The following is a 25,037-nucleotide window of genomic DNA, read 5'->3' as shown; positions in this document are numbered from 1 at the left end:
TCGGACGCTTAACCAACTGACTGAGCCACCCAGGCGCTTCTCACAGAGCATAATTTAAAAGCTGCCCAAATGAAATAGCAGATTCCCTGGGGCACCTGGGTGGCTCAGTCAGCTGAGTGTCTGACTTCAGCTCAGGTCATGATCTCACAGCTCTTGAGTTCGAACCCCATGTCAGGCTCTGTGCTGTCAGCTCGGAGCCTGGAGCCTGCTTCCGATTCTGTGTCTCCCTCTCTATGCCCCTCCCCTTCTCATGCTCTCTCTCCCTCTCTCTCAAAAATAAATAACATTAAAAAACAAAACAAAAACAAAAGAGAAGCAGCAAATTCCCCAGATCCTGGCCAGATGGGCAGTCTTCAAACAGCGACAGCTCCTAACATAGGAAATGGAAAACAACTTTGGGGTTATATGACGCTAATTTCTGTAATACAAACTCCCCTAAGCCTGGGTAGATTAGTTCTAAATATATTCAAGCAATATCCTGTTACCTAGAACACAAATTAGGTTAGGAAACTAATAAGCATCTGCAGAAAGGACTTTATCTAGACCCTCCCACCCTCCCCCCATCAGATTAATTTTCTCCCTAATTCAAATGGAATTATTGTACTAAGTTTTAAAATGTAAGGAAATTTATCTTGTTAAAATCTTAATAATCTTGAACAGATAGCCTATTTCTTGTGCTACTACGCAAAAAAAGACCAGTTTTTGCCCTCAGAGATTTACAATAGAAATGGTTTATTATTGTGTCACCCTTAGAAGTGATTATAATAAACTTTTTTGAATCCTTTCGCTCTGTTATATCTACGATAGAACTCTAACTAAAAACTAGAATTACAGCTCAATTATTTTGTAAAACGTTATACAAATGTTGAGAGTTAAAATTAGATATGTTTAGTAGGTGAGGATTCAGTAGTTTTGTGTTATGCACGTTTGTAGAGAAGGATCAGGGGGCATGAATTTGTGAGTCTGTGGGACTCAATATCTAATACCTTTCAAATATTTTTAACTTAAAATTATATAGGCTTATTAAAGAACATTTGAAAACACAGGGGGAAATACCAAAGTCTCATTATTTTAAAAGAAATGCTATCTGTTCACATTTTAGCATTTTCCTTCCCATATGTGTGTGCCAAGCAGTTTTAATGTTAGAGTAACGTTTGCTTCTTTGTGTTTGTTAGAGTGGTCTGCACCGTCAGCCATCGGCATAGCTGGGCTTGGTGGAGGCTTTGAAATAGGAATTGAGGTAAGTGTGTGAAAACACAACTTCAACTTACTACGTGAAGCTTGAGAGAGTATCTACAGTTCTCATTTCACCATCGATGGAATATATTTTATTCCATGTGTTTCCCTTTCTGGATGAATCCCCACTGCTAACATTCTAATGTCTACCGGTATCTTTCATCGAGAGTGGCATTTTGCTGGGTCCATCTCTAGCATGTCTGGGGAGCAGGAATGTCTCAAAGCGGATGAACTGTACTTGGCCACTTGTGACTTGCTCATTGCGAAGCTGCTAGCCTCTGCAGCGGGTTGTCGAATAGGCCAGAGCTTAGATCCTGGGCTTACCGGGCTTAATACAGTGTATCTTCATGGGTGGCAAAATCCAGTTGTGTTATATCTTCAGGTTGCTTCAGATGCTTGGAGTAAAGACTGCCTTTGCATGGTTTCATGTTGTGACTTGGTTCCTGACGACCATGGCCTCTCAGGCAGGCCCTGAGCACCCCTGTTTGCAGAGGTCTGTTACTTAGAGATTACCTTCTGCATGATGCTAATCTTTCATCCATGGCGGTATTGCTAAGTCATGGGCAGATCGAATCTCCTAATAGTCTCAAATCACTTTCTTCTCAAGTTCTGGTCAGTTTTGTCCTAAGCCATCTTTTTATGCATTTTCTCTGTGGCCACAGTTTTAAATTCCCTTGGCCTCATTAGACACGGGCCTTTCCACCACTCTTATTTCACCTTTATGTGACCTTCTTTACTCCCTGTTCCATTAATCTGTACTATAAAAAGAGATATATATTTTAGCTTTCCCTATCGTAACTGCCTTTTTGTTGGATATTCAACCAGACCAAAGCCATACAAAGCATCGCCCTGTGTGGGCAGTACATTTTCATCCCTGCCTGCACCTCCTTGCCGACAGGCGGTGCTCTCTGCATGGATGATGCTCAACTGGTGGTGTGAGTGCCCCCCCCCACCTCGTCACCCCTCTCCCACCACTGGAAGCTGGGTGGTGCTCTGGGCCTCAAACAGCATTTGTTTCCAAGCTGATGAGAGATGAAGTAAGGGTGACTGCAGGAAGTTTAGCATATGAAAAACTGAAAATGTGAAAATGGGACTCCCCGTGATGGCTCCTTGGAATATCCGGGTATGGGCATGTTAACAGCCTTGAAAACAAGTGTAGTAACGTGTAATCCTATCATTAATATGTGAAATAGAAAGATTCAAAGTCAACATTTTATAGAGATATACTCGATTATCTTCCAAAGGCAGTGTGGGGTAGTGGTTGGGCTGTAAGAGCAGAGACTGTACCAGACCCGGGAGCACCTGCAGCCCTGTGCACTGAGCGGCCCTCTTCTCCCGGGATCTGCGATTTTTCACTTGTAAGATAGAGGCAACAGTAGCCTTCCCTCTTGGCTTATTAAGTGAGTGCATTTAGAGTGGCATAAACTATTATAATTTTTATTGTGAATGTCCTCTTTACCTTTGCAATACTTACTTGTGCTTGTGATTTATAGAAACTTTTGATCTTACCCTCCTGGCATATAGAAGAAATTAACCCTGGACTTTCATTTAACTAGCATACATGGAGGAAGATCATTAGCTTTTTAAAATGCCTATTTCAAGTAGAGATTAGAGGAATTGCCTAGGGGTTAGAAAGACTGGCTTTATACTTCTTAAACACAACCTGACTTTGCCTCCCTGAGGCCCACAGATATGTCCCAGAGGGTAATCATAATGCGCAAGCAGTCAGTTCTTTTTCAACGTTGGCAAGAAGTCTTGTGCTTCTCCACAGAGCATTCTCAGACTTTATCATGAGCACGAGTTTTCTGCTGCTGCTCTCACAGAGCTCTCCGGCCCACTTCGAGTGAGCGAGGAAGCAGAGGTTCCCTTGATACAGCAGCTCTTGTGAAGCAGGACCGTTCTTGTCAGCAGCGGCCCTGGCTTCCAGTAAAAAGGCAGCAGACCTGTGGCCAATGGCGAGCCAGATAGACACCCTCAGTTACGGAGAGAAATTAGTCCCCAACCACCTAGGGCTCATTCAGGTTCCTCTACTGGCATTCTTCTTTCCAGCAGCAGGTTCCCAACTTGACAGAATGTTCCACACAGGTGTTAGCCTGTTGGTTTTCTTATCTGGACCTTAATGTAGATTGTGAGTACCTTGAGGGCATAGATGTTCTCTCTTCATGCCTAGTCCTCAGACTGGCCAAGTATCGAGCACAAAGTAGAAACCCAGAGTGAGTCTCAATGTCTTTATCTTAAGCTTTCAAGGACACAGAGAGCACTCACATAATCAATTTATGCTAGTAAATATTTGTTGAATAATGTAATTATCTGCCATTCCGTTTTAGAATGGATGAACAATAGCAGTTAACATTTTTGTAAAACTTTTGCATATATTCTTATAGAATCAGTTCCATCCCATAGCCATGGAGAACGGTTATCACTGCTCTCATTTTGCACATGAAAGAACTGGGTGATGTGAGTTCCCCAGTAGGAGGTAGCCAGACAGTGACAGACAGGCCATTCAAATGGAGGGTTCTGGCCCTGAAACCACTCAGCAGGCTGTTTGTGGCATTGGGCGCCGCGTTCCTTAGCGGTCCTGGTGTTCAAGCCTCTGTCCATAAGTAGAAGGACTATGTGTTCTTGGTTCCATGGATAATCAGGTGAGAAGTCAGCCCTGGGTCTCGTCACTTGTAGTACCCTGTCTGTTCCTGACTATGACTTCCGTCTACATAATTTCCCATGGATTTTTAGGCCAGGTAGGTAGGGCACACGTGAGTATATTCAATATACGGAGACATTAAGCATCTTGCCTAAGATCACACAGCAAGGGTATGGTTGTCCTTGGTTGGGTTCACTAGATATAGAGCCTGAGACAGGGCTTAGGGTACATGTGATTTCTTGAGCAAATGTTCTCAGGGCTGAAACCGTAAGAGACTAAGGAAGCAGGACAGAGAAAGAGTAGAGTTGGAGCAAGGGATGGTCCCAGGTAAACTCAACCTGGTCTGACAACAGGAGAAGGCAAATCACATAACAGCCTTGTTAAGCCTCGAGGCAAGCGGGGTGGCATCTGGGCACCACCACTCTCTCCGTCCGTGGGCAGCAGGTGGTGTGCCTCTGGTACAGGGCTGAGGGAGCCAACAGCACCAACCACAGCAGGGGGAGCCAAAGCAGATCTCTTGCATCCAGGACACTCTGTGATCTCTCAGCCCACCATGCTGCCTCCTGTAGGCGATAGCATCTTTAGGACATGTGAAATATGAATGTGATCTGCAGGAACTTTAGATTTATGCTCTGTTTTGGAATCCAGACCAGGTTAAGGTTCTGAAGGTATATGAAGTTAGGGACTAGGTCATCTTCTGACAGGATCTGGTGGCCTTCCTTAGCTCAGACATTAGTTAACACTAAGATTATAGTACTGATTCAATTATGTAAACTACAGAGAATTTCCAATGTTTTATAATTCACACACAATTCATTAAAAACAAAAACGATCTGAAAGTCAATGGTCTAAGGAAAGATAGTGCAAAGACTTGGTTTAAAGACTATTAGCATTTTCTTTTCAGGACAGTCTTAACAAAGCCCAAAGCTCTGAAAACACCCATATATGGATCACTCAACTGTTTGTTATAGCAAAGGCCAGAGTTCACCATGAGCCAACTCTGATCAGTCTTGCTTTCACCCAATAGTGTGATTTGAGAGAAATGATTTAGCTTTTCCAGAGAGAGTTTGGATGAGCTCTTTTACTTTAATAATGAGGAGGGTGTTGGGGCGCCTGGGTGGCGCAGTCGGTTAAGCGTCCGACCTCAGCCAGGTCACGATCTCCCGGTCCGTGAGTTCGAGCCCCGCGTCGGGCTCTGGGCTGATGGCTCAGAGCCTGGAGCCTGTTTCTGATTCTGTGTCTCCCTCTCTCTCTGCCCCTCCCCCGTTCATGCTCTGTCTCTCTCTGTCCCCAAAAAATAAATAAACGTTAAAAAAAAAAAAAAATGAGGAGGGTGTCCAGGTGTAAGCTAAGGAAAAATTACTGTTAGAGGCTAGGCTCAACTTCTGAGCCCACTAAAGTCAATGTGCAGAGAAGGGCCCAGTGGTGTAAGGGGTGGAAGGTGTCTTGGCATGCAGAATGTCAACACTCCGTTTGAATGTTGAGGCTGAGGGCTGTGTCCCAGAGGGCTTTGTCCCCTGAGGGCTGTGTCCCCCCCCCCAGAGCTATGTTCCTGGAGGGCTGTGTCCCCCCCAGGGCTGTGTCCCCCCAGGGCTGTGTCCCCAGAGGGCTGTGTCCCCCAGGGGGCTGTTCTCCCAGAGGGCTTTGTCCCTGGAAGGCTGTGTCCCCCAAGGGCTGTGTCCCCTGAGGGCTCTCTGTATTTCTGGGCTCTCATGGGGCTTGCATACAGCTCCGGCAAACTTGAAAACCAAATGCCGTCCTTGTTGGCATGTCTTGAGCCGTCTCACGTTCTAATTTTTGCCCTTAGAGAACTAACTTAGTAGGAGGCACTAACTAATGGTTAACTAGTTTCCTTCTGGCATTTCGAATTCTGAGGCCAAAAAGAAAGTGGATGTGCAGTTTACTGGTGGTAGGCACGTGGCCTTGCCAGGGATTTTAGGGTGCAAACGTCATTGAGAACCCTTGACCTTCTGCCCTCACTGTTAGCTGTGTGGTCTTTGCTTGGCTTTCTTGATGTGTTTAGTTTAAAAGAGTACTTTCGATCTTTCTGATCTACCTATGTTTGATGTGTTCTGGCTATCACTGTGACAGTCCTCTTAACCTTACTAGACCTTTGTCGTCACCCGCATTACCAGCTTGTCGGGTGGACCGGGGAGGTTTGTATGGAGCCCCACAGCACATGGTCGGGGGTGTCTGCCACACTGACCTGTGCAAATGTCCCTTGTGTGAATCCTCAGCTCAAAACAACAATGACCCTTCCTTCATATTCTTTCATTGTCTACATTGAAATTCTCGCTGCATTATATGGTGTATATTTGGGTTCTAATCAACATGTATTTTAAATGATATTTAGACAATTATTCTTAAATGAATGGGCTTTTTTTATTTTCAGGTATCAGATTTGGTAATAATTTTGAATTATGACAGAGCAGTAGAAGCTTTTGCAAAAGGTGGTAACCTGACACTTGGAGGGAATTTTACTGTGGCAGTTGGGCCCCTGGGAAGGTGAGTACTACGACATAGTTTCTGAACAGCTGTTGGAGAGTAATGGCTTAAAAACTATACAGTTTTGGGGCGCCTGGGTGGCGCAGTCGGTTAAGCGTCCGACTTCAGCCAGGTCACGATCTCGCGGTCCGTGAGTTCGAGCCCCGCATCGGGCTCTGGGCTGATGGCTCAGAGCCTGGAGCCTGTTTCCGATTCTGTGTCTCCCTCTCTCTCTGCTCCTCCCCCGTTCGTGCTCTGTCTCTCTCTGTCCCAAAAATAAATAAACGTTGAAAAAAAAAATTTAAAAAAACACAAAACTATACAGTTTTGCATTAGGAGGAACTTTGAATTGAAATGAAACTGATTCATGATTTACATATGTCCCAGAGGGTTTGAGGCTCTTTAGAAGAAATAGAAAACATAGGCAGTGTGATAAAATGAGAAAATTTAAAACTAGAACACACAAAAGGAAACTAAATATTTCAGAAATGAAGGCCATCGTATCTACTGGAATTGAACATAAAATGTACCTTTCAGCTTTGAAGGAGCCAGGTCAAATTGAATTAACTGATAAAAGACAGTATTGATCAAGAAAGAAAACAAAACTCGTCTTCAAACTAGTGAAAACTTAAAATGAAAGTGTCTCACTGGCGTGATGTTTACAGTATATATGCTGCATGTTCCCTCTCGGTTAACAAACAACTATTCTGGGGTCAACTGAGCAATTTAGAAATTCTGAAAGCTCAGACTGTTTACAAAAGCTAACACAGTACAATCCTCTGAAAACGTTTCTAAATTCCATGAAAATAGTCAGTGTAAAAAGAACCCACAGTCTTTAGGACTCTTGAAATGTACGTTGCTGTTTTAAGAAAGGAAGACAAGGTTGGTAATTATCAGCTTTCCATGAATTGGGTACAAGGCGGTCCTCTGTATATCACATCATTTTTTAATGGTTTTAAATAACAAGTCCTTCCCCTGCCCTGTCCTTGCTCTAGACCACTCTAAACACATCTAGCTCAGGCCAATAGGAAGTAATGAATGAAAACAAGTGTCCTGAGATTAGAATGATGTCACTCTTTGGAGGGAGAAGTGCAGTGCTGTTCAGATAATCGTCTTTACGATCGGTCCTCTTGCCAGTCTGGTTCTCTCCTGCAAAACCTTGTATTTCACAGGAATTTGGAAGGAAATGTTGCCCTACGGAGCTCCGCTGCCGTCTTCACGTACTGCAAATCTAGAGGACTCTTTGCTGGCGTATCTCTGGAAGGCAGTTGTTTGATTGAAAGGAAAGAAACTAATCGAAAGTAAGTGCAAGCCAAATAATTTTAATTTGAGGAAAGTGTGATGAGAAAAATAGTACGTCATAGATTCACATAGTTCTTTGTAATTTACAGAATAACTTCGTATATTCTTTTTTTAAGAACATATTTTAAGAATACGCAGCATTTGACTCTAACTATTTCTTTATTTAAAGATTCAATATAAAGCAATATGTACTTAGACAAAATCTAGAAAACACACACAAAAAATGATAAAGAAGGAAAAAAATCCCATTCTACCCCTTTGAGATTAACACTGCTCAGTTTGCTTTATTGCCCGACAATGTTTTCCTAAGCATAACTTCCCTTGTTTTGCCACATATGATTGTAATCATAATAGATAGAATTGCAAATCCTTTTTTCCATCCAGCATTGCAAGAATCATAAGTGTAAGTTAATGGCTACATAATATTGTATTAGTTGGCTGTATCATATTCAGTATATTTTTCAAACATCTGTAAAAGTACCTAAGTTACAACTTGTAGGTCAGTCAAAATATCCCTCATTATGAGAGGCTGTCTATTATGACTCTCTGCCTTTGTTGTTTTTCCATAAAATGGAGATCAATTTTGATTTTTAAAAAACGGATTTAGAAGTATTTTGACAGGTGGAGAAGAACTTGTACTTTAAACTGGCATCTGGCTAAGTTTTCCCCAAACTGCTTCTCTACATCCCCTCTAAAACATGTCTGGCTTCTCAGAGGAAGATAAAAGGTTGACTGACAAGAGAAACTTCCTTCAGAACGTGGCAGGCAGAGATCCCACTAGCTGGGAGCTTGGCAGGAGCCGACAGTGCTGTCTGGTTACAGCAGAGGAACCCCTGCCCCCCAACCTCATCTGCCTGCTTTCCAGGGAAAATCTGCACAAAATTTACTACTCACTCAAGAGTTTGCTAGCACACTGGGGCACCTGGCTGGCTCAGTTGAACAGCCAACTTTGGCTCAGGTCATGATCTCGTGGTCCGTGGGTTTGAGCTCCGCGCTGGGCTGTGCTGACAGCTCAGAGCCTGGAGTCTGCTTTGGATTCTGTGTCTCCCTCTCTCTCTCTGTCCCTTCCCCACTTGCACTCTGTCTCTCTCTGTCTCTCAAGAAATAAACATTAAAAAAAATTTTTTAAAGAGTTAATAAGCACATGTGACAATATTCAGTGTAAGCCACAGAAACTGGAAAATAGGAGGAGTGGGGAAAAATAAAGATTTGCAGAGCTCTGTGTCTTATAAAGTCAAGAGAGATGTTTCTACTTCTCGTTTTTGAAGCATTCTTTTAGAAACTTCTGATTTCAGGCCTTCAGAAGACTTTCTCACTAAAGTTCACGTAAAGCTGGATAAACTAAACAAACATACTTCTTAATTAATTGCAGGGCTTCCAAACATGTAAGGCAAATCTTTATATAGTTTTGATGCAAATAAACAGTTTTAAAGAAATTACAAAGCCGTATTTGTTGGCCCCATTTTTGTAAGAAACTTAAAAAATAAAAGCCTGTAAAAATGTATATGCTTGTAGGTATATTTGCATAAGCGTAGATGTATTTGCATACATGTGTTTATATAGATGTGTTTGTATATGTGATTTGATTTTTATATTATTGGAGAAAGAGTATGTGTATCAGACTATTTATGGTGATTGGCTCTACAGATGATCTTGGGGGAGTGAACTTAGGGGCTTAACGGGTTATAGCTTGTAGTTAGTGTTGGAAAAATAGTATATGTGCAGTATTAGATGTGAGTATATCCCTACACACAGGTATGTGTCCTACTTTTAGCTCTAGGAAAGCTCTATGTCTATAAATGTTCTTAATTTGATATTCCTTATTAGGTTTTATTGTCAAGACATCCGAGCTTATGACATTTTATTTGGAGACGTGCCGCGGCCTGCTCAAGCGGAAGATCTCTATGAGATTCTCGATTCCTTTACTGAAAAGTATGAAAATGAAGGACAGCGAATCAACGCAAGAAAAGCAGCAAAGCAACAGAGGAAGCCTGCTGTAATGCGTGGTTTTTTTGTGTGTCTCTTAGCAGTCGCAGGAAATAGCATATTCTGCCCTTGATATCAGGTTCCTGATAACCGACTCCACTTCCCTTATACTCTCATTTGCGTAAAGTCCTTGTGAAAATGTCATACACCTCTGATGTGTCATCTGTACAAACCTCGAGGAGAAACGTAGGTTGTTTTCCATACTTGCATCTCTGAGGAGAGGACTTTGTACCAGTAGCCGTGCTAACGGTAGCTGCTGACACACAGGTCTCAGGCCTCCGAGCATCGATCGTGCGCACCAAGTTCCACGAGACCCTTCGGAGTCGCTTGATCCCCATCACAGGGCATGAAAGCCGCCACAGCAAGCCTACGTTGTCACGGCCTCCCAGGGGCTGCCGAGCCAGTCACCAGGTGGCTGTGCCCGCGTAGGTTGTCAGCGGTGCCTGGATGAGGCGAGGTACAGAAGGGCACCCACTGTCAACCCCTGCATGTGGCGTCCGTTTCAACTGAGTGTGGCCCGAAGCACACTACCTGTGCTCACGTAGGGTGCTTTGTTAATAAGTGCATGGGGTAAAATAGGCCACATACATTCTCCAGAAGAAAAAAGCCTCGCATGCTCCATGGTAATAAAGTATTTTAAAATCATGTGCATTTTTTTTGTCCCTCCCAGGCTAAAGAATTACCTCCGAAACCATTGTCAAGACCACAGCAGTCATCTGCACAAGCCCCGCTGAACTCTGGCTCCCAAAGTAAATATTTTTGTCGTAATTCAAATATAATTATAATTAGCAATTGTTAAACTTTAGTATCAAATAGAACTAAAATGTGTTGAAGAGAAAAACAAATGCTCAGACTCCTCTAAATACAAAGGTATTCTCATGACTGTAACTTGCGAAAGCTTCTTCTCATTCAGAAGAGGCTTTCTCTGGGGCGCCTGGGTGGCGCAGTCGGTTAAGCGTCCGACTTCAGCCAGGTCACAATCTCGCGGTCTGTGAGTTCGAGCCCCGCGTCAGGCTCTGGGCTGATGGCTCAGAGCCTGGAGCCTGTTTCCGATTCTGTGTCTCCCTCTCTCTCTGACCCTCCCCCGTTCATGCTCTGTCTCTCTCTGTCCCAAAAATAAATAAAAACGTTGAAAAAAAAATTAAAAAAAAAAAAAAAAAAAAAAGAAGAGGCTTTCTCTAATTTACAAAGATTTATCTTTAAAATTTTTCTCATTTATTTTGTCATTTCTTCCAAAGACTGCTATCCTGCTGATTTGAAATAGGAACAAAATAAGCCATTTTTCTTGTATACTCATAGATTTATATTCTGAATATTGATCTAAGCCATATATTCTTAGGAGCTCAGGATTTCATAAGGCTGGTTTTAAACTAGACTAAATGTTTAAAGCACCAGGCTCTGGCCTCCATCCCTCCTTCCATTCATCGTTTGTATGACAGTCACTCTTGAAATTCTGCTCTGTGGGCACAGAGGGTAACAGCACCTACAATATGGTAAAGGAGGTGATGTTTCATATAGTGATCCACTATTATTCAAGAGCATTGTGCAGTGGCTTTTGCGAGTACAAAGATGAATCTACCTTACATCCTGTCCTTGAAGAACTTTCAGTCTAGTACAGGAGGTGTCCCATGGGGAGAAGTAACTGCCATCACCAGAAGGAAGCATGTGATAAGGACTGGGAGGAGGAGTAGAAGTGTCAAAGGCTCTAGAGGGCAGGAGGATGGCCCCTCCTTCAGGCTCTGTATCCACTGCCCCTTCACCTGCGGACCCACAGGCAGTCTCCGCCCTCATGCTGGCTCCTGGCTGTGCCGTTAGCTTGCCCACATGTCCCCTCCCTGGAAGACACTCAGGAACCAAACCTGTCCTTTATTACCCACTCTTACTGTGTGACCTGGCTGTTCCTTTGTCTCCTGGGATGCCGTATTCTTCTTTCAATAGGGATGGTCTATTTCTGATTCATGTTCAGGTGATTAATTTGCGTACACTCATATTTCCAGTGAGTAACAAGATGTGGGCACTGGAGTCTATTTTTATTTTAAAGCTGAGTGATTACATAAAATTTGACCTCTGTAGTTATGTCTTAAAATACATGATGTTTCTGAAGTCTCCTCACTAGGAAAATACATGTCTGTAAGATGCATGTGTAAAAATCTTATGAGGGCACCTAGGTGGCTCCGTCAGTTAAGCCTCTGACTTGATTTCTGCCCAGGTCACGATCTTGCAGTTCTTGGGTGCAAGCCCTGCATCAGGCTCTGCACTGACAGCGTGGAGCCTGCTTGGGATTCTGTCTGTCTCCTCTGTCTCTGCCCCTCCCCTGTTCTCTCTTGCTCTCTCTCTCTCTCTCTCTCAAAAATAAATAACTAAACATTAAAAAAATTAAATCTCAGGGCACCTACCTGGGTGGCTCAGTCAGTTAAACATCTGACTCTTGGTTGTGGCTCAGGTCATGATCTCACAATTGGTGACTTCAAGCCCTGCATCAGGCTCTGCACTGACAGCATGGAGCCTGCTTGGGATTCTCTCTCCTTCTCTCTGCCCCTCCCCTGCTCATGCTGTCTCTCACTCAAACAAATAAATATTTTTTTTAATAAAATTAAATCTGACCTATAAAAATAAGTTTTTTATTAAAAAACAGAATCTTAATTCTTTTAAAAAAAATTTTTTTTTCAACGTTTTTATTTATTTGTGGGACAGAGAGAGACAGAGCATGAACGGGGGGGGGGGGGGGCAGAGAGAGAGGGAGACACAGAATCGGAAACAGGCTCCAGGCTCCGAGCCATCAGCCCAGAGCCCGACACGGGGCTCGAACCCACGGACCACGAGATCGTGACCTGGATGAAGTCGGACGCTTAACCGACTGCGCCACCCAGGCGCCCCTTAATTCTTAATTACATATCTTCACATATATAATTTTATATAAATGCATAATAGATGGTTTTTGATGCATTATTTTCTTTTTCTTTTATGAGTTGCTGCCTTTCCGTCATTTCACCTCCTAACTCACATGGTGCCCTCTCCCATACTCATTTCAGGAAATCTATGTTGACAACATGCGGTGTAGACATCTGTATTTCTCTCCACATGTATCTTTCTTTGATAGTCCTACTCACAGGCACATGTATAAGAACATATATACACATGGAAAGAATATTTTGTCTCGTAAAAATGCTGCCATATTATACATGTTTTACTCTATCTTGCTTGTGGGTTTTATTTATTTTGCTGAAAAACACCTCATGGAAACATCTGAATCAACTGGTGCAGCTCCAATTAATTCTTTTTAATGGCCTTTTAATATTCCATGGGGCAAAAAACTTATTTATTCAGCTGCTCTCCTACTGATAGGTATTAACATTATTTCAGTTTTTTTCCCATGCCAACCATCTCCACAATTTACATCTTTGTAAATTTGTGTGTCTACATATTGGTACTTTCATTTATTTCTATTTATTTTTGGAGATAATTACCAGGAATGGATATAGTAAGTCAAAGGACATATTTTTTAAATTTCAACAGATTAGGTAGATTGTTTTTTAAGTTTTTACTACTACAGAGTCTCATCAGCCATTGCCCACTGTATACACTTCCCAGCATGCACACTCCCCACTGTGTACACTTCCCAGCATGCACACTCCCCACTGTGTACACTTCCCAGCATGCACTCTCCCCACTGTGTACACTTCCCAGCATGCACACTCCCCACTGTGTACACTTCCCAGCATGCACACTCCCCACTATATACAGTGCCCACTACATATACACATACTGCCCACCATAAGCACTCTCCCGCTTGTAGCTCTCTGCATCATATATGTTCCTCACCACTGTTAGTGTTAGAGCATTTGCATGTGTTAGGGTTGGTTATATCTCCTTTTTATTTGGATTGTATTGCCCCTGTCAGTTAGTGACTTAAAGGTTTCTTGATATAATTGCTGGAGTTTTGTCTTTAATCTTTTCTGAAAACTTTCTTCATTTCATTGGTCGATTTTTTTCTATTGGAGTATTTGTTGCCTTTTCCATTTGTAGAAGCACTTTGTACATTGAGGACTTTGTCATTCAGGCTACAGTTTTTTTTTCTACACGAATCATTTGTCTGGTGGCCTTGTTGTTCATGCAGAGTTAGTCCCCCCTTATCCGTGAGGGCTAAGTTCCATGATCCCCATGGACGCCTGCAACCATGGATAGTACTGAACCTCATATAAACTGTGTTTTTTTTTCCCTATACATACATACCTGTGATCAAGTTTACCTTATAAATTAGGCACAGTAAGAGATTAGCCACAATAAAAGAGAAAAATTACAATGACGCACTATAATAAAAGTCCTACGAGTGTGGTTTCTCTGTCTCTTAAAATATCCTGTACTTTTCTCCCCCTTCTTGTGATGATGGGAGGTGATGAGATGCCCACATGAGACGCAGTGAGGTGATTGACACAGTTGTGAGGTGTCTTCTGACCTTCTGACAGTAAATCGGAAGGAGGATGAGCCGCTTCTGGGCTGTGGTTAACCGCAGGCAACTGTGAAACAGGACAACTGTGGAGAAGGGGGTCTGCCGTATGCAATGTGCAATTCCAAAAAATAATGCTGTGAACTTAGAGTAATTCTATGACTTGGGATATTAATCACAATAACATATAAATTAACTAATTTGGCGTGTTTATGATAATCTTTCCATTTTATGCTTTCCATTTGCTGAGGCATTTTTCTGTCATTCCTAAGATTTCATAGTGTCTGTGGCTTTCTTGTTAAATTTATTCCTAAGTACTTTATAATTTTGGTTTGCTGGGTGAATGGAATGTACTTTCCCATTTCTATTTTGGAGTGCTTATTTTTATGTTGAGAAAGTCCTAATTTGCATGTATTTTGTCCTATATCTGATCACTACCCAAAATCTCTTATTTCTAGTCAGTTTTTAAAATTAGATTCTTTTGGAATATTTATACCCTCTTCCCCGTGCTGCCAATGTTTATTTCTATATTCTTATGTCATAAGCTTCTTAGGCCGCAGCCTGCATATTGTACTTGTATCCTCAGGGTACCCGACACTGCCTAGGGTATAAGAGCAACAGTGTGAGAGATACACTGTCCGGCTCGAGACACGTTCCTTCTGAAAGCCATTTCCGTTCACAATGGGACGTACAGGCCATCCTCCCCTGGCCTTCCTGAGGGTTTTTGTTCCACACCTGAGTAAGAAAAGTAACCCCCAAGTCATCCAAATCACACTGTGCTACATTGGCTCCAAAATGTAAGAACGGCGATGTAATCTGAAATATAGATACTGACGTAGTGAGTGAGTGACTGAGGAGTAGCAAGTCGAGTCGTTTGGACAGCGGTTCTTTGTTTCTCTGCTTTCCACAAAACTGAAGAGGGACGATGGGATTGTCGTGTTAGCTTATGTAACAACAGTAATTAGTATTATCACTATATATTGCTTATTTTAAGAATCACGTAGCTATCTATCACCAAAACAGAAAGTTATAAAAGTATCTTATTATCTTATAAATATTTTATTATTATGTTTTAATTACAGATTTTTTGACCTCTCTCTCAGAAGGAACATCAAATAATTCTGTTACATTGCTGTAAAATGTATCCTTCTAGCCCTCTCTAGTTTTTATAAGAACCAGCCTTCATAGCACCTATACATTTCAAAAGGAATATTAAAATACAACTTGACGTTGAACCTCTGTCATTCTAGAAATAAGAAATAGTCATCCTGCTTAATGAGCTAAAGTCTCATCCATCTATCGAGCTGTGTTTCAAATAAAAATTTACTTTCCTGTTTAGTAAGTTAACAAATTTATAATATATTTAAGATTTTGGTCAATTGTGTACCAGTAATGATTACAATAATAACTCGATCTGTAAGAAATTATTTAACAGTCTTGTGCTTACTTCAAATAAAATTAAAAAATAAATTTCTGTACAAATTTTTGTTGTAGAAACTGTTCTATAAAATATAATATTAATATATTAGTATAAAATCTTTGGGACAGGGTGCCTGGGTGTCTCAGTCGGTTAAGCATCCGACTTCAGCTCAGGTCATGGTCTCGCAGTTTGAGTTCGAGCCCTGCGTCAGGCTCTGTGCTGACAGCATGGAGCCTGCTTCCGATTCTGTGTCTCCCTCTCTCTCTGCCCCTCCCATGCTCATGCTCTGTCTCTCTCTTGCCTCTCAATAGTAAATAAATGTTAAAAAAAAAAAAAAGTTAAAATCTGTGGGACAAAGGGAATGGAAATATGACTAAAAGGTTAAAATGAGCATTACATAATTTCTGATATCTGCAAAAGCTTGGTGCTTTTTTCACCGAATTCTTAATTTTGGCTAAGGTCATGATCTCATGCTTTGTGAGATCGAGCCCCACGTTGGGCTCTGTGCTGACAGTACAGAGCCTGCTTAGGACTCTCTCTCTCCCTCTCTCTCTGCCCCTCCCCCCCCATGCTTGCTCTCTCTCTGTCTCAAATCAAATTTTTAAAAAACTTTGTTTTTTAAACTCACAATGGTGAGAGTACAGATACAGTATTAATGATGTGTATTTTTACTGTGATATTTATATTCTGTTATCCCAAAAAGGAGAGATGTAATTATTTAATTTAAATAATTGATATTGAAATATGCTACAAAGCATGCCCTTTATAACTTTTAGGCTTATATTGAGCAATTTTAGGTGTTAATTTAAAAATATGCAAGTGAATACATGCTGCTTAAAAATTATTTGAGGAGTCAAGCAAACAAGAATGTTTAAAATCACTGGTTTGGGGATTACAAACTTTTTTGAATTCAGGTATTTTATGATTGCTCTGGAAAACAGATGTGTGTGCATTTTCCATGAACATATATGTCCAAGGTCGTGAGTTGTAGTGCTTCTGATCATGTGCGTATCACGTATTTACTCTCTGCCTAGGCTCAGTGTATTTCCTGGATTTATTCAGGCTCCTCTTGATTTAAAGGGTGGTAAAATAATGAGAGTTCTATCACTGAGCAATTTAAAGTATTTGCTCTGTTGTGCTCGCTTCAGCAGCACATATACTAAAGTATTTGCTTTGCAAGGGCAAGATTAGGCATTCTTGGCTATTTTATATATGCTAATATTTTATGTTATTTATCTTTTTTAATATATGTGAATAAGTTTTCTAATTTTTTTTTTTTTTTTGCAGGTAATGGAAACAAATACAAGCTGTACCCTGAACTTTCCAGCTATCAGGAGAGAGTTGGTAAATAAAATATCTACATGTTAAAAATTACTCATATTGATCTTATAATCACAAAATTTCTAATTAATCTGGCAGGTTGTAAAAATCTCTAGGAAGGCGTACATCACTTCTTTGACTTATAGAATATGCACGTTATTCTGAAAAGTGCCTCATTTAAAAAATGCTGTGGCTTTGCTCCCTTACGTGCTCGTAATCTGAGATTAGCAGCGTGGTGGGGAACCCAGGAGGGACAGTCACCTGGTATGACGCGCCTGGCTCAGGAGGGAGCTGGCTCCGGGGCCCACGGGCTTGTCGGAGGGTGAACTACAGGATCTTGTAAAACCTTGTCAGGAAAGAAAGACAAAGTTTGCTCGTTGTGAGTTGCGGCTTCGTCATCATCACATTTGCTCTGGGTTTTAGCCCCGTGAATATTTTTATATTTTTAAGGATTTTTAAAACTTTTCGTGCTCAGATATTTTGCCATTATTGGGAGCTACTTCATAAAACTCATTAGGATTTGCTGTGATAAAAAATAGTCCCTCAACCTGTCTTACTTTAATCTTTAGAAAATGTTCTTTGAAAGAAGTAAGCAATTATTTAGAAACGTGAACGGGACACACAGTGAAGGCAGAGGTTAACCAGCTGTAAAATAGCCTACTTTTCACATCATCTTGTATCACTGGAATCACAGAACCATATACTCCTGGGTAAGCAAACTACCTGGGCATTATCTGTGTGGTGGAAACAGATTGGCAAGGTAACTAAGTACCCATTTAACAAAAAATATAAAGATATTTCAAAAATGTCTCTTAAGCAGAGTTCCTTGAACAGAAGTCAACCTTTTCCTGCTAGATTAGATTTTCTGACTTTCCTCTTTCTTCCAGCCTGGTTTCAGTTGTTTGGAGCCCAGTTCTGGCCATCCTCTCCCAGGTAATTCCCTTCAGGGAGTGGATGCAGAGGCCTGTGTTCAGAGCCAGTCGGATGGCCTGGGCTTGACTTTGGGAGAGTGCTGTGCTGTGGTCTCAGGCATAGTGAAAACACCCTGACAGGTTTTAAAAAATGTATTTTGTTCTTGAAAATGTGATTTACAGCCATGGTAGAGATTACCGAGAGTGTTAAATGTGACCTTTGGACACATCCTTCGGAAGCGAAAGGGGTAAGCAAATAAATGTTTATGCCCAAGTAGCATAAACATCTAAGACTTTATATTGTGGTCTTTTATTTTTAAAGACTGTTAGAATTAGACCCATACTTAGGTATCCTGCAATTAAAGGGGTTCTTACATTTGAGGTCAACAGACAAGCTGAGTTGCTTGGGGAGGGGGCCCAGCAGGGACGCGGAGAGGCAAGGGATGACAGACGCTGTAGACTTAGCAAGGGGTGCTTAGTAAGGTGACAGTGGGGACTGCAGCCCTTTCCTAGGGATCTCTAGAGCTCATGCCCATAGCCCAGGTGCCTAGAGAGTGTTAGAAATAGCCCCCAAAAGGCACGGAGGGAAGTGTCAAGTTATAAGAAACAAAACCCTGACTGGGCTCTGGAAGGAGACTCAGACTTGAATTCAATACTTTCATCACTAGCTGTGTGATCCAAGGATAACGTTACCGGCCCGTGGTTGGTTGGGTGGTGGGATTTTGTTTTTATATTTGAGGGTAGGATGAGTTAAAGTGTACAAACAGTGGGCACTAGGTTAGTATTAATTTATTTTGTCCTTTCTCCAAATAAAAGATTTTGAAGAAAAAAAATGAAAGGGAAGGCTTAAAGTCTATTTTTAAAATAAAACTTACTTCACATTATTGTGTGTTTAAAAAGCAGCTGTGAAACCAGTTAAACTCTTGCCAAGGACCTTCTCACATCCTGGCAGAGCATTCCTGGAGAGAAAAGTCACAATGCACAGGTCTGAGCTGAGGTTCAAGCCCATTCACCAGGACACCCAGGCCCCATCTTAGCCTGTCCCATGCCCACCGACAAGCTGTAGTTCTGCATGGGCTGCTGGGCATAGCAGTAGTTTCCAAGCTGCACGTACTTCTGTTTCGCACCCTTTGGAGGCTCCGGCTACGTGCTGCTTGGGCCTGTCACAGAGACAACCGGGAAGGTCCACAGTCTCTGCAACAGGCTGTGTCCTTCGACGTCAGTATCCATTGCCTGCCTCCTATCCGCCCAGTAGTTTGCAGTGACAATCTGGGCACACCCATTGCAGGGGCCACCCTGTGCTGCGTGGATGGCCAGGAGCGCCCCGGGACTAAGTCTCTGGATGCCAGTAGCGCCCCCCCCCCCCCCGAGTCGTGACAACCACAAATGCCCAGACATTACCTTTTGAGAACTGCATGTCTGCTGACCCCACCTAGTGGCCTTATCTGCCTCACTCACTACTGACTCTGACTCTTCTCCAGAGACCATGGTCCCCAAAGTGACAGACCCCACACCTGGCCTGAGGCGATGTGGGTGTGAGAGTTAATCAGCCATGCAATTCCTCACTACATGAAATGTGTCACAAAACCAAAGATGTGTTCTCCTACTTCTGCCTGCCTTGAAATGGACCTTCCAAAGGCTGAGATTCCTCTCCTGAATTATGTCTGGGGCCAGATGTATTTATTGGCTGCATATGGGTTACATTATGCAGACTCCCATCAGAAAGCCACTGGGAGTAACTAGTGAAGTCCTGTAGACCCAGTCTTGCTAATTAGGAGCCTCAGGGCAGCTGCCAATCACTCAAGCTGATTGTAATCTGTTTCCTGTTAAGCGTAGTCCTGATTTGGGAGAGAAAGATAAACTGTATTTGAATTAAACTTGAATTATGATGAAAATGACTAATTGTTTCAAAGAGCCTCCATATTTTTTAAACACGGGAATATAAAACTTGAAGTCATGTAACTCAGAAGAAAATGCATCCGTGAATTCCAGACATTTTAGCAATTGGTGGGGTCTGTTTCCAAGGTCCCCAGAGGACTCTCCCTTCCTGGAAGGACATACCTCCTTTCAGAGAAAAGGCCCGCCTATTTTTAAAATAAATTATTTTGTGGGCATTAAAATTTTCCTCATGGAAACTATCCCTAATATATCAGTAAAGAAGAACTTTAAGTCATGTTGATTGAAGAAAAAACTAACAGGTTACAGCATTGAATGGCCTGTGGACGGTCACCTCCAGGGAGCACCTGCCTCCCCCCCGCCCGCCATCTTGGCCCAGCCTCTGTTTGCATGTGGAGGAATTTCCCAGCAACCGCTTGAACTGCCGACTCTCCTAGGGCACACCGTGTCTGCCTATCCGGGGCACATTCTTCTCTGGATGTGCCAGCAATCTCAATGTACCAACCTCCTCAAACCCCACAGCACTGCCTTGTTCTCCGCTGCATCTCAGAACCACCTGCCTTGCCCTTCTACACCTGTTCCACCACCACTTTGTCTTTAGTTCATTTGGAAACTGCAGTCCAGAGGAAAGTGGACAACACCTGAGTGAGAGGGCAGGGACTGAACTAAGTCCGCCGTCCTCTCTTTCATTTAGTTCATAATATCTTTCTTCCTCTAAGTATTCATCGTGAAATATTTTCCTAAGACTGGTAAAAATCAGTTCTGTTATCAGTGATTACCCAGGGCCGTCATCCAACATTCTTATCATTTGGAGAGTCCTGATAACTCGGTGGTGCAGAAAAATATGCCAGTTCTCCCTGAAAATTTGCCTAACAAAAGTAAAATGCCCTGATAAATCCAAGTTCAGTCTGTTGAAAACAATTTAATACTTTTGTGGCTGCTGAGTACCTTGGGGTATGATGTCAATGGTGCTTATGAGTAGCTGGGGACAGACTTCTGGGATTCAGATCTCAGCTCCCTGGACAAATTGCCTAACACCTTCCACCTCAGTTTAATGTTCTGCAAAGTGGCTGCCTCGCTGGAGATGAGGCCTAGAGGGGCACATGTCTTGTGCTGTTACAGTGCCCGACTCTGTGAACAGGAGGCCGCTCGTATTATATACTCAGGGCTGTTGCCTGTTACCACTGTGATCCTCTTCTAGTGCATTTCTACTTTTTGTACCTAGTGCTACAAACACACACCTGTATGGTTGCTAAGATGGCTATGCCTTCCAGAACATTCCTGATGTTTACTAGCACTCTTTTTGCTTGCTTCTTTGTATTATCAGATGTGTCTGACAAGGAGAAAGGAGGAATTACTTGAGGGCTTTCGTTCATTGTTTGCTTAATAGAGGTTGAGCTTTATGTATAGAGGTGATAAACACAATTATTGATAAGAAACTGATTTTCAGAATGATTTTTTTCTCCAACGTTAACCTACATTCCACTGATCTAATGACGAGGAGGCCTGACACGAGAACTTGCTGTGTGTCCCACGTCCATGCAGCCTCTCAGTCACTTGTCACTTGTCACGTAGGCGGTAATGACCAACGTGTGTTGGCTGCCGCACGCACTGGCCTTAGGAATATGCAGGTAAAATATCATCATTTTACTCTTCTGTGACATACTTTTAACTTCTTCCTTAAAGTGGACAGATGAAAAGTTAATACAGTAAGAACCTACAAATATGCAGAACATGTCTGTATTATAGAGAGAACTAATGACAGTAATATCTGGAATGTAATTATATTAGTTGTTATTAGGGTTATTTCTCTGGGAGAACTCGAAGAACCACATGCCACGTGCTTTACAGGAAGAAGTGTGGCCCCATCTTGCGTGAGCTACAAATTCAGTGTTTCAGTCAATGTGGCTTAATTAAAGTGCTGATTACTTTTATTTCTTACTGACAGGCCAAATTGGGTTTATTTTTTATTGTAACAGTATAGGTTGAAATAAGGACCTGGCTTGTAGAATTCGGTTATTTATGTTTTCAGTGTATCCGCACTAAGACGCACTTAACAAGCATCTAATTGCCTAATAAGTGCACAAAATACGTGAAATAGAAATATAAAAATTCCAAGGAGATGACTACACAGAAAGTATGTTTCTTTTTATTTCTTATGATGCTCTACAGTTTCTAATATTTAATGTCTTTTCCTCATATTAACTCCTCAATTCTCAAGGTATTTTTTCCTAATACAAAAGATTCTACACATTGTGTCGAAGCTCTTGTGCGTGTGCAGACACACTTCTTGCTGTGCTAGTTTGAGTTTATCTCTGTTTTGAGAAAAAGGATATAGTAAGCACAGAAATGAAAACAGCCGTGAAGCCTATGGGGAAATGTGCTGAATCAGCAAAATTTGCATGTCAGTTGGAACCCTCAAAACCAAGGCTACGCAGCATGGTTTTTCTTTTTAACATTTTATTTTATTTTATTTTCATCATGATAAGTCTAATCTCGACCCCTTTTTTCCCCCATCCCTCTACCCACATCTGCTCTGGTGACTGTCAGTTTGTTCTGTACAGTTAAGAGTCTATTTCTTGGTTCTCCCTCCCTCTCTCTCTCTCTTTTTTCTTTCTTTGCACATTTGTTTTGTTTCTTAAATTCCACATATGAGTGAGATCATATGGTATTTGTCTTTCTCTGACTTATTTCGCTTAGTATTATACTCTCTAGCTCTGTCCTGGAGTATGGTTTTCCAGTCAAATCATGAGCATAGATGTTTAACAGCTACAGTTCAAGGAAGCCATAATGGTTGCTCTGTTAAAAGGGGGGAAACGTGGGGCATCTGGGTGGCTCTTTTGCTTGAGTATCTGACTCTTGATTTTGCCTCAGGTCATGATCCCAGGGTTGTGGGATTGAACCCTGCTTGAGATTCTCTCTCTCTTTCTTCCTCTCCCTCTCCCTCTGTCCCTATCTGCAGCACCCCCCCCCCAATAAAAAAAATAAATAAATAAAAGGGGAAAAATGTCAATACAGTTGACCTTTGAAAAATGGAGTGTCGGGGGTTAGGTGCACCAAAGCCCATATAGTTGAAAATCCACATAAAACTTTTGACTTCCCCAAAACTTAACTATTGATAGCCTATCATCGGCCAGAAGCCTTACCAAAAGCATAAGTAGTAGATGAACACATATTTTGTATGTTATAGGTATCATATGTTGTATTCTTATAATAAACTAAGCTAGATAAAAGAAAATGTTATTAAGAAAGCAAGGAAAATACATTTACAGGGCTATGCTGTTTATCAAAAAATCCACATGTCTGTGCACCTGTGCAGTTCAAACCCGTGTTATTCCACAGTCGGCTTGTAGTGTTACCTTACAGGTTATTCAAAATGCAAACAATTATAACCACAGATATTTGCTAAATGCTTAGTTAACTATATAATAACATACAGTTTGACTTGTGTGGATTTAGGAAATGTTATTACCGAACAGTTGCTCTTTTCAAAGAAGGAAAATCATACAGACCACATGCTGTGAGTTCTGTCAGAACATCAAGTCCTAAAAAAAGTTAACTTAATTCTTAGATACACACTCTTCTCAGGGTTTCCCATTAAAAATGTGACTAATTTAAGTAATTCTGTTTGTTTGTTTGTTTTAGGCAATTTGAATCAACCCATAGAAGTGACAGCACTATATTCTTTTGAAGGACGACAGCCAGGGGATTTGACTTTTCAAGCTGGAGACAGAATCACGGTTTTATCAAAAACAGGTTCCCATTTTGATTGGTGGGAAGGGAGGCTCCGAGGCCAAACTGGCATTTTTCCAGCCAACTATGTTACCATGAATTAAAGTTTATATTGTTTTCTTCTTTGGGAATTACAAAACATTTATTTCCACACCGATAGGATTTGCTATCCAGTTAAGCGATGTTTAATATATACTTTAAAAATACTTCTCTTTATTCCATAAACTTTTATCCAGTATATAAAAGGTTTCTTCTATCAATAAGTGGTTAACTCACATATCTTTAAATACTTTGTACTAATTTTATTATACACTATTTAATAGCTAATATCATCCATTCATCAAGGTCACAGCCCTTTTGTGTTAATTATCAAACATCAATAAACATATGAGCGGCTATGTGTACGGTAATTGCCATTATAATTTGAGAATCTTAAAGGTCGGAGCATGAATACCAGTTCATGTTATTTCTATCTGCAAAGTGACCGGAGAAGAAGAAATTAGCTTAACGAGGGTATTAAGTAATCCTTCTAGTTGTAGATATGAACTAGATATATGAATCCTGAAAAATGATCTTTATCTCTTCAAAAATTGCATATACGTGTATTGAAAGCGGAAACCTCCTATTGCAAAGAAGTTCAGCCATTCTGCATTCCACAAAGATGACATTAACTTTTCTTCTGTGTGAGGTTATGTTTGTGCATTTCTGGAAGAAGAATCAACTTATGTTGACATGGCCCAGTTGTTCCTAAATAAATGTTTTTTAAATGATAAGTTAATGACTTGATTTTGGTTTCTTTACTTTCTCTGTGTAAAGTCAGAGGCCCTGACGTTTGCCTGAAGGTTAAATAAAACCCACCGGTGCGATTGGCTGCCTAACTTGTTTTCTTTTCGGCTTTACTAATATATACTTAACAAACACAATTATAAAATATTTAAAGGCTACAGTGTGATGATACGTATACATACATATACACTAGGGAAGGGTTACCAATGAGTTAATTGGCACACCCGTCATTTCACAAGTTTTTTTGTTGTTTTGTTCCTTCTTTGTTTGGTCTGATGAGAACAGTGAAGTTGTACTCTCTTAGTAAATCCCGATGATTTATGAATATAATACTGTATTGTCAAGCATGGTCGACATGCTGCACGTTAGATCCCTGGAACTTATTCCTCCCCTAGCTGGGAGTTTGTAAGCTTTACCAATATCTCCTAATTTTCCCCATCTCCCAGCCCCTGGTAGCCACCTCTCTACTCTCTGTTTCTATGAGTTTGGCTTTTTTAGATTTCCATACAAGTGAGATCATGCGGTATTTGTCTTTTTCTGACTGATTTATTTCACTTAGTGTAGTGCCCTCAAGGTCCATCCATATTTTCACAAATTCCAGGATTTTGTTCTATATGTGTGTCTCACATTTTCTTTATCCATTCAGCCATTAATAGACACTTAAGGTTTTCTATATATAATAACATGTCATATGTAAACAGTGACAATTGTGTTTGCCCTTTCTAATGTGGCTGCCTTTTTATTCATTCCCTAACTGGAAGCCTGTATTTCTCACTCCCCTTCCTGTCCCTTTATTTCTTTTTCTTTCCTAATTACACTTCTAGGACTTCCTATACTATGTTGAGCAGAAGTGGCAAGAGTGAGGATCCTTGTTTG

General features: G+C 41.4%; 1 protein-coding gene across 4 annotated transcripts in view; it reads left to right on the top strand.

Moving 5' to 3' along the window:
• The window catches only part of SH3YL1 (SH3 and SYLF domain containing 1), a 41,246-nt gene extending 17,093 nt beyond the window's left edge, over nucleotides 1–24,153 (top strand). For all 4 annotated transcript variants that reach the window (XM_040495934.1, XM_040495933.1, XM_040495936.1 and 1 more), the window contains 7 exons: nucleotides 1,176–1,240; nucleotides 6,270–6,382; nucleotides 7,534–7,662; nucleotides 9,491–9,659; nucleotides 10,320–10,398; nucleotides 16,804–16,860; nucleotides 23,289–24,153. In XM_040495934.1, the coding sequence (XP_040351868.1) occupies nucleotides 1,176–1,240; nucleotides 6,270–6,382; nucleotides 7,534–7,662; nucleotides 9,491–9,659; nucleotides 10,320–10,398; nucleotides 16,804–16,860; nucleotides 23,289–23,479 (803 nt within the window). In that variant the 3' untranslated portion in view covers nucleotides 23,480–24,153. The remainder of the gene's footprint in view (nucleotides 1–1,175; nucleotides 1,241–6,269; nucleotides 6,383–7,533; nucleotides 7,663–9,490; nucleotides 9,660–10,319; nucleotides 10,399–16,803; nucleotides 16,861–23,288) is intronic.
• Nucleotides 24,154–25,037: the final 884 nt, after the last annotated feature.

Source organism: Herpailurus yagouaroundi, unplaced genomic scaffold (assembly GCF_014898765.1).
Source record: "Herpailurus yagouaroundi ecotype Mexico unplaced genomic scaffold, PumYag 188, whole genome shotgun sequence".
In the NCBI taxonomy this organism is placed as follows: Eukaryota; Metazoa; Chordata; class Mammalia; order Carnivora; family Felidae; genus Herpailurus; species Herpailurus yagouaroundi.
This window is presented reverse-complemented; position numbering and strand designations above follow the sequence as displayed.